Below are 10,648 nucleotides of genomic sequence, written 5' to 3' on the forward strand. Positions count from 1 at the left end.
GGACTGACGTTTGCAGTATTTGGCCTCTAACCAGTCAAGCCAGGGTTTCGACTTGTGACAGAGCTGCTGGAGTGTTTTTGAGCCAGACAAATAATCTGCTCCATGTGACCTCCACAGGGGAGCCAAAGCAACTCATTAACATTAATAAAAAGAAATTCAAAGCGCACGCTCTTGTTAAGAATGTTTTCATGAAAATTCAGGTTGCATGAATGTTTTATCATTGCCAAATTGCTCATTATTATGTACAAATGTGTTTTGGAAACTATGGTTATGCACATTAATTATGGAGAAAAGCAGCTAAATGGAAGTGATTTAAGGGAGAGGAGGCTGCTTTGCAAAACACTGTAAATGTCTTGTCACATTTGCTCTCAGGTCTTTCATAGTCAAAGTGGTTGTGAATGAGACCTTCTGCTGACAAATGAATGGGAAATGACTTCTGCGGTCAAGACTTTTCATTTCATTCTTGTCCAAATTAGATTTCACCTCACAAATGCCATTCTCAAAACATCTGAATCCCGTGATATCTGCTTCTTTCTTTCCCTCCAAAGGCAATCAAATATCTTCATCTCTGGCGCTCAGGATACATTTAAAGGTAATGTTTGTAAAGCTGCAAAACTGAATGAATGAAAGATACTCCTACAACCTCTGAAGTGCTTGTTGACAATATGCTGGTGACATTTAGCGGTCACTGTCTCCTGACGGAGGTGGAGAGGCACTGAGGACAGAGCGGTGCAGCTGTGCCACACCACATATCCTGAGGCGGTTCAGTCCCTAAACTCAGTGAAACACATCAAATGCCCTTAGAATAGAAAATTTATGAGCTGTAGGAAATGGTACTGCTGGGTGTCAACACCTAAAAGTGCTTTTTTGCCACTGACCTTTAAGAATTCACCAAAACACAGATCTCACCACTTGCTATGACAATACTGACTTTATAAATCTGTGCTTTAGAGGCTGCTTCAAACAGCAAAGAACGGCAAATCCCTACAGATTATTCAGCGGAGCTTCCTGAACAAGTTGGTGAAAGGTAACTACATTTACTCCAGTACTACAACTACGGTTTGGAATTACTACTTTACTTCCATTTTATGCTACTTTACATGCTTTGTTTAAGAAGGAAATATCAACCTTTTTACTACATTTATTCAACGACTGTAATTATTAGCTTTCTGTTTCTTTTCAGATTTAGATTTTATAAACAAAATATATGATCATTTTATAAAATATAATGCATGGTTACCGACTGAACTACTATTAACTCCATCTTGACCAGCTACAACATAAAAGCACTGCTTATGTGTTAACGTACCTGTAATAGTAAACCAATGACAATATAATAATGTACAATATACAATACAATTATACACTAATATAACACCGACAGGTGCCACTCTTCATAATCAATACGCTGACGTTTGTTGCTAATACTTCTGTACTTTTGCTTTAAAAGCTTTTGAATGCAGGACTTTCACTTGTAATGGATGAATGGATGAATAATTTCTTTTTTTAAATATGGTACTGCTACTTTCACTTAAGTAAGAATACTTCTTCCACCGCCGTCCCACCCAAAGAAAGAAAAAAAAAGAAAAGAAATATATGAAGTAAATCTACACTTGATGACAGAAACCTCACCGCGCAGTAGGTAGAAAAAACATAAATGCATTGCAAAACATGTAAACAAACTGTTTAGCGTTTTTGAAGCTTGCATTTCTTCCAAGCTGTGATGCAAAACCTCAAGTGAACAAACAGCTGTTGATAGAGTACATCACTTAATCCACAGTGGCCAGGTGCAGACAAAGGAGCTTGTTTGAACAGAGGCGTGTATTTGCATGTCAGTTGGTCCACCTGTTGTACCTAAAGCTGAGTGGGGGTGTTTTAATGCAGGTTGTTTGCAGTAGTAGGAGTTGTCAGTATTGTTTAGTAGAGAAAGTGTTTATAATAGCTGGTATCATTTTAGTGCGCTCGATTCCAACACAATCATTGAACAATGATTTCTCAACAGAGCAGGGATTCCTTCGTTGAGTGTAAGAAAAGCTGAGACACGACAAATCACATTGACCTACACACAGACAAGCAGGTTAGCTATATAGGTTAGCATAAAACTAAAGTTTCTGCTGAGGCAGAGCCGACGTTATGTTTTTGCACGGTAGACCTTCACGAGATGAAGGTCATCTGACTGGAATGATACATAAAGTGAACACAAGTGACAATGTGCAGCATTTCTAGTTCATGTTGAGGTTATTAAAGGAACAGTTCTGGGAAATGCTCTTTCGCTTTATTATTGAGAGTTAAAGTGGCAATGTTGGGACTCTCAACAGCAGCGACCTGCGTAGGATTAACTGAGAGTGAACCAAGTTCTCTTCAGAATCAGCAGCTACAACACAAGGTCAGCCAGCTGATTTTCCAAGCAACAGGAGTCACAGCAGAGTTAGCGTGGAACAGCTAACTCCGTGGGGAGAACAAAGGAGATAACAGTGGAAGCAACACAGCCAGACAGGACTTTAATCCACCAGGAAGCCACCCAACTCACTGTACAACAACACTGGAAAGGACCTGGGTAATGTTAATTGACTGGGCCTAACCTCTCCTGGCACAGCGCAGCTAAGCAGCAGAAGTCTTAACTTTGTTAATGTACCACATACCTGTAGTACGTCCCAGTTCCCAGCTAACCTCCTCCCTCTAACCTGATGCCTTTAGATTACATGAGCATCACACCTTCCCTTCTCCACACACTAGCTGGTCTCAGTGGCGATTTTGAGTAGTTCCTTTGTTTACCGCCATCTTGTGTACTCTTCTTTGTTCACGTCATGTGGTCACAGCGACCACTTTGAATTGGCCATCTTGCCTTTGTCTGTGTCCCCACGGACACACCCCCATGCACACACACACACAAACACACATACACCTGTATATACTAGATTAGACATTGTGTTTTACTCTGTTCTATTGTAAATAAATGTCTTTAAGTATAACTACTGGTGTGTTTAATGTTGAACAAGGGTGAATATTGCCAACCTCTACTCAGTAGAATTCCAATTGTTAAACTTTAACTTACTGTTGATATGGCAATTTGGTTACAGTTATTAAGGTAATTATTAATCAGAGTTCCAGATTAACAGTAATAATTTGAGACTGAACCAATATTGGCTATTTTGCCTTTTAGTTTAGGCTGGTGCCCCTGAGGACTTTAATTAATTTTAAAGTTATTATTTCATATTAACATTTTTAATATTAACGTTTTCTTAATTTATGACAGCCAATAAATTGACAGCCAACCGAAGAGCCAACATTTATGGTGTCCAGCTCACGAGGCAGAGCTCAGACCCAACAGGCAATCTCAAAGGTTTCGCTCCTGGTTGATTTGGCGACACCTGCGGTCACTGGTGGTTACAGCAAATGTCTTGTTAATTCTTGTTTTAATAAAGAAGTCAGGCAATAATTATCCATCATTCTATGAGCAACTGTGATCTAGTTCCATTGCTGCACACGGCATGAGTCTGCAAACAGCAGGACACAGTGAAAGGAGTTGTTACCTGACTGAGAAGTTGGAGATATGCAGCCTGTCGCCTGCTGCTCTTCATCTAACAGCTCACTGAGGCTGCTCCTTCTTATTCCATTAATCCCTGCAATATTTCAAACTGATCTGCTGGCAGAAAATTACAAAAATGACCGTTGTCTTGTTTTGAAGGCCCATTTTTGATTAACAGTAGCGGTAAGTGCTAAACTCATTGATAAACATACTGCATTTCGTGTGTCTTATAATAAAAGTCAACTCATGTTTTGCCACCTCAATACTTTGTAATGTGAAGTTGTTCTTTCATCAGTGGACCATAAGCTCAATCACCACTGTGTTACCTCACACTGACTTAACTTTATTTAAATGAAAATCTTCGAGATTGCCACTTTTAAACAGAAATTCGTTGAAATTCGTCTCCCAACACTTTCCAACTTCCCTACCCTGAAGCTCTCAGCCCCAAGCCCATTAGTTTTAAATCTTATAAAAAAAAAATCTAAAAAATGGTCACAAACATATACTTTCATTTAAAAAAAGAAAAGAAAAAAAGGCTACATAATAAACAGCTGAGCCCTGTAATTTTAAAAAGATATTATTCAAACAGTAAAACAGAGTAAAAAGTGCATTTGGATTCCTCAAAACACTAACATATAAAAAAAAACTACAGTGCCTATGTTCATCGTAATGTCACCCAGTCCAACAGTGTGACTCAAAGCTGTGTTTTTAAATCTTGTTTGTACAACAATGGATTTGTATGGCACAGAATATGCTTTAATCAGGCTTTGGCTAAACAGCCACTTCTTGGTAATAGGATCACTTCATTGTTGGTTTTGGTCTTTTCATTGGATTTGTCGGCAAAAAAATAAAAAATATTACCAGATTTATCCTTTAAGCCTTTATGATGTGCAAGAACTTAGTTATTTAACTGATATAATAGCGATGCTATGACAGATAAGGATGCTGCACGTAGGTTTTATGGCCATTGTTTTCACGAGAATCGCTGGGCAAGCACCAACAGCATGCAGCTCAGTAAACAAGCTCCAACCAATTGCATGTTTAATCATTCACGCACAAAGATAATGCTTCGAGGGCACTGATAAGCAGGTCTAGTTGGCCATGTAATTCAAATTACAAATGTGTTGCAGCATCTAATCACTTTTAAATGTCAGTATGTAGGTGCAAGTTCAAACGCAGAAATACTGCATATGATGTATGCAACATGTTTTACAACAGATGTTTAGAAGAAACCATCGCTACCAATGGTTTAACAGCATGTAACGCATTTACCACTGCCTCATTTCCATCACCAGCTGTGTAGCCATCATTGTTGTTGAATAAAAGAGCCCATCCTAAAGAACGGCAGAAGAGGAACACAAGACATTCAAGTCTACTGGGAGTCCAGACCAGTGTCTAGATTAGAGGGAGATCCTCTTAAAGGCATCGTGCAGACAGGATACTCTGTCTTGTTCCCTCCTCCCCAGAACATCTCCTCTGAGACCACTGATTTAGCTGGCAGCAGGCTAGCTGCGATCTGCTTTGTCTAGATGCACACACACACAAACACACACACACACACACACACACACACACACACACACACACACACACACACACACACACACACACACACACACACACACTGCCACACTGAAGACGAACCTCCTCGTGAATTGAACACATCCATGCCACGGCACAAAGAAACAATAGCTGGTCCCCAGCGAGGCAGTGCGTGTATGTGTATGAGAGAAAGAGAGAGAGAGAAAGATGTGGTTGTCATATGTTTGTCTTACATGAGTAACTATTAAGGCTAACAACTAGCTTTGAGCTGTGGAGAGTTTGCACAGTCACACACACACATGCATGCACGCACAAGACCTCAGTGGATATACAGTACAACAGAGGCTGGAGTTTCCCTAGTAACAGTGTTTACTTTCACAATGTCGCTGATGGATACAAAGATGCAGACCTTCATAAATATACATGCACACAGCATATGGACGATACACACACATGCACGCATGCACACACACACACACACACGCACACACACACACACACTGAGTCGTCTGAGCTTACACAAACAACCTGACACTCAGTGCTTTAGTAGCTAGGTAGGTCTCACACTTTCACCCACTCACACATTCATTTATGGTATATAGGGCTGAAACAGCAATGCACACACACATACAATATCATGTCAGATGGCAGAAGCATCTCCTCGAGCTAACAGTAACAATGTGGTGTGCATTACCTGCCTGCAGCTCTCTCTCTCGCTCTCTCTCTCTCTCACACACACACACACAATGGTAAATCTTTCTCTGAGGCTTATTAGTCACAGACCACAAGCACACATACAAACTCTAACACCAGCTGCCCCAGTACCCTGATTTTTCAAACTCAGAGGGGATGTCTGATGCGAGCACTCACTCACTCACTCACTCACTCACTCACACACACACACACACACACCTGGGGCAACCTTAATTTAACACTGAGCCTGTTCAAAATGTACTTCTGGTAAAACAGAAGAAAGCAAATGAATAAAACAGCAGTAAATTGATGTTTATCCAAATCAATCTGGAATACATGTTTGTTTGCATATTTGAATAATTGAAATGTGTCTAAATTTGGACTAAAATACCTCATTCAAGCCTGAGACATCAGTTTGAATACTTCTACAAACATTTTGGTTCCCATCCTTGCTAAGTTTTAAAATAAACTGAATTTTGTGTTAGTGTGGTTTTTGCAAGGGATGGAAACACTGGGATTCTTGGCTTTAGTAAAACAATGAGCAGCGAGGGGAGTCGAGCAATACAGAGCAATAATGAAGAAATACTGGCCAACAGAGGCTAAAGAGAATTAGAGGAATGGGAGGAAACAAGAGAGGAAATGTGTCAATATATTCACAGCAACGCCAAAAGAATAAAGTATTTGGGTCAATAGCAGGAGAAAATCTTCTCAAGGCACATTTACAAGATCCACAGTCTTATTAGTCTGTATGTTGACATGAGAAATGTCTGAAAGCTGAGATTGCAACATCTGCGCGCACTCTCTCTCTTTCACACACACACACACACACACAACACCACTGGACAGGAGACCTGTGTCTGATTGAACTTGTCAGTGGAGCAAACATCACCTACATCAGACAAAATCAGTCCCAGCAGAGACAAAAACACACATGGTAAATCCCAGCATGCATGCTGGTTTACCAGCATGCTCTCTGCCTCACTCGCTCCCTCTCCCTCTCTCAGACACACATACACACAAACACAAAGTCTTTGTCTCACTCGCCTCTCCAGCTGGATTGAACTAAATCAACTGCTTTGTTATTTACGACCGCATAAGTACTCAGAGGTGAAGATTCAACCAGACAAGCTGTATAGTGGCAATATAACATTTTGAAAACCTCTTCACCTCCACACAGTGGCCATTCACCTATGTATACAGTCAAAAATGAATCTCAAGTGCAGCAAGCTGGCAACCTGAACAAAGAGAAATATTACAGCAAAACATTTCCATGAATCTGCTCTCTGGTCCTTTCAGACTCAATTAAGCAAAGGTAAGAAGCAAAGCGAGGGGAGACGGACGCCTTTACACTAGTGAGGTGACTGATACCACCTCCACTGATACTACCACAGATCACAAGCCAAGGCGCTGTCTGACTCTCACAGCAGAGGAGCAGCAACATCAATCCAGGGATAAAGCCACTGCAGACTGATACAACACAGGTGCCATAATAACACAGTGTGTTTCTTCATAACAAGCATCATATGGAGGACGTCTTGTTCACAATGCAGATGTAAAATATGAGCTGAGAAGCCAGCATAACTTTGAGTAGAGCTGTTGTGAAGAATGAAAAACACAGAATTAGGAGAGATCGCCATGCCTGTGGATGTGTAGCCTAAATATCAACAGGGTAAAACCCAAACATGGAAATGTGGCCTGTGGCCAAATACCGCATGTTCTCATTGACTCTATACAGCTGCCCATATACTGTAGCCCCCAGATCCCATATGGATTTTTCATAAAGCCTTTATGGGTTTGATGCAGATGACCATTTTACTGCCTCCAAATACTGTGGAGTTATATGAAGCCTATTTGGCTTGAGGCAGGTCAGGAGGCACCAGTACATCAATAATTCATACATCCCAGTGTGTATGTGTGTGTGTTTGAGAGAGAGAAAGAGTGAGAAATGGTGTGTTATTGTACATGTGTGATCAAACAACACCTGCTAGACCAACTGATTATTTTCATATTTCAACCTCCATTTATTTGAACCAAGAAAAGAGATCAGGGTTAATCCACTAAACTTAAATACAAAAATAAGGGACTCAAATTGAAATCAATATATGAATACAATTTACACATACATCCAGTGCCGTGGATCAGGATGACAGCATTGTGAAAATGACAATACTCTTGATATGGCAAAAAGGGGAGCTTGAACAAGCCAAAATGCTTTGTTTAGGCAACTGCGTAGCCATCTGGGACTGTCAGAGGTCTATGAATTAGTGGCTTGGATCTGTGTTATGGTCAGTCCCGGTCTTAAAGCTAACAGTAAAAAAATAGAAGGGAGACTTTTGGAGAGCCACCCCAGATCCTATCTTTCATCCCCCCCCCTCTTTCCCCCCCCCCCCCCCCCCCCCCATCTCTCCCTCTCCCGGTCTCACCGTCAGGTCTGCCGCAGCAGGCGCCCTATGCAGAGAAGGGGCCAAATCCATTTTCCCGAGAAAATAAACAGAAAAACCAAACCGAGCCGTGTGCGCTATGTGCGGGTTGTCGTACAGGTGATTTCGCTGTTCGGGGCAATGGGTTTAGTAGAAATCGTGTGTCCCACTCAGCACGAATTCTAATCTGAAGGGGCGTTGTCTGTTTATATGGCCGCTCTCTCTCAGTTTTCAACACTCTGCAATTTGATGGAAATTCCACAGAGCGCCTGTGGTCCAGACGCAGCCCGGGGTCCATCCCTGACAAGACAGACAGTTCAAAACCAACAGGTCCTTGCATGTGTGTGCGTCCGTGTGCTTGTGTGCGTGTGTGCGAGTACGTTTGTGTGTGCGCAAAAACTGTGCGTCCCTGCGCTTTGGCGAGAGGGAGGCAGCTGGGGGGGTAGGGGGGTTGGAGGGAGAGGATATCAAACGGAATCCCTGATCACTCCTTGCCCCCGTTAACCAAAGACAGCTCTTTGAGAATTCCACTGGCGTCCACTCGCCTCCTCTCCCGGATCATGTCCTCCAGGCTGCGAAAGACCAGAGTGTGCACCCCGCTGCCAGACAGATGCACTTTGAGGAAATACTGCTGCTCCGCTGAGTGCGCCTCTCCCCCGGCTTTGAACTCCCGTTTCCCAAAACGACACCAGGCTGCGAAACTTTCCGAGTTGGTCCAGCATATCTCGTCGCTGCTCAGGCCCAGGTGTCCCACCGCGTTCTGCATCACCAGGTCAGGAGGAAGCGGTCGGTACCGGTACCGATTGTTGACTATCCTCCCGTGGCGACCGTTGCTGATCTCAAGCAGGCTGTCCTTGCGGATCTCGCCCTTGTGCAGATGAATGACCTGGTCGTCCTGCTCGTAGATGGCCCAGTGGGGGGCTTGCGCGGTGGCCACCAGCTCCAGCAGGTCCCCCGGTTTGCACATAGTCAGCAAAGTTTTGGCCGAGTACACATTCAAGTCCTCGTTCTCCCGCAGCTTGGAGAAGATGCATTCCTGGGAGCAGAACGCAGAGTACTCCACCTCGCTGACCGAGAAGGGTCCCTCCTCGGCCGGGCTGTGGTCCTTGGTGAAGCCGCAGTCAGACGGAGTGCGGTCGTCCACCTCCTCCTCTTCGTCAGAGAAGAAGTAGGCGACGCCGACCCGAAGCTCGTCCTTCTCTAGCCCGGACGGATCCCCCGTGGGCAGCTCGCTGTAGTTGAGGTGGGTGATCCGATCCAGTTGATTTCCCATCAATGACCTGGCAAGGCAGAGGCATGGACTGCGGTGTCTGAGAGGGGATGGGGAGAGAGGGTGAGAGATGGGGAGAGATAGAGAGATGGGTGTCAATAGAGTAAAATGCAGCGGCAAGCAATATTCACTTTCACGAGGCGCCACACACTGAGCACAAACGCTTGGCTGCATTTAAATCCCTTTGGACAATTGATAAGAGAGCAGGCTTAAGAAGGCAATCAACACTTCTCAGCAGTCACCTACAGAGAGGGACAGGAGCTCTCTTGTGTTATTGAGCCGACAGAGTACACTAACACAATCAATGATCCTCTGCCCCTTGCTCTGCTCACACCCATTAGTCAATCATTAATTCCAGTGGAATGTAAAAAGAGTCTGCTGTTCCCATGCAGAGGAAGCAAGGAAAAGGAAAAGAGAGAAAAAATAGTGTTTGGATGGCAGCTGCTGCATAAAAAGAGTGAGGAAGGAGAAGGCACCGTAAATAAAGGCCACTGTTGTGTCTTTACGCACGGCGCACAACGGAAAGAAACTGGAGGAAAAGGAGGATACCTGTGCGCTCCCCGGGCAAATGGTTAAATATCCTTATGGTCCATTGGTACAGAGGGCTGCACGGTCCCCTGCTCTCCCTCTCTCTCTTCTTCCGTCCTCTTTCTTCTCACACTCGTCTCTCACTCTTCGCACCGCGAACCGGGGCGCTCCGGCTGTCGTGCGTGTGCTAGTACTTTCACTTCTTTGAGCCGCCAGCTCCATTTAAGTACCAAGGAGAGCTCCGCCTCGGCCGCCGCGCTCCGCCTTCACAGGCTTCCACTGGAGCGCAGTCACGGGGACCATTACAGCCGAGCCAATGGGAGACGCGGAGGGACGTGCCAGTCAATCAGACGACCCAATCGGGCGCGAGCAGGGCGGCCAGCGGCGATAGGCGGCTGTTACCGTGGCATGGTTTTTGTTGTCAGAGAGCTGTGGAATTCTCTACATGATCAGCGGAGTCCTTATAGGCAAGTTCAAGGCAGCAGTCATCAGCGATAAGAGCCTGCATATCTCAAGAGGAGCATACGAGGGAAGCGTGGAGTTTTTTATTGCGCTCCTGATGCGCAATAAACATCTCTACTATCTCAAAACTGCTCCAAAAACTGCGTCCTTATCGTAGGCACACTGTTGCTGCAGGACATGACAAATGTGTTTCCACCATCCTGA

General features: G+C 44.0%; 1 protein-coding gene across 1 annotated transcript; it reads right to left on the minus strand.

Moving 5' to 3' along the window:
- Nucleotides 1-8,642: 8,642 nt before the first annotated feature.
- Nucleotides 8,643-10,157, minus strand: fam84a (family with sequence similarity 84 member A). Its single transcript, XM_022737791.1, has 2 exons — nt 10,004-10,157; nt 8,643-9,494 (listed from the first exon to the last, which is right to left on the minus strand). Exon 2 carries the CDS (start codon nt 9,455-9,457, stop codon nt 8,669-8,671), a length of 789 nt encoding a protein of 262 aa, XP_022593512.1. The 5' UTR covers nt 9,458-9,494; nt 10,004-10,157; the 3' UTR covers nt 8,643-8,668.
- Between the last annotated feature and the right edge of the window lie 491 nt (nt 10,158-10,648).

This window comes from Seriola dumerili, unplaced genomic scaffold, assembly GCF_002260705.1.
Source record: "Seriola dumerili isolate Sdu_G_001 unplaced genomic scaffold, Sdu_1.0 BDQW01000025.1, whole genome shotgun sequence".
NCBI lineage: Eukaryota > Metazoa > Chordata > Actinopteri > Carangiformes > Carangidae > Seriola > Seriola dumerili.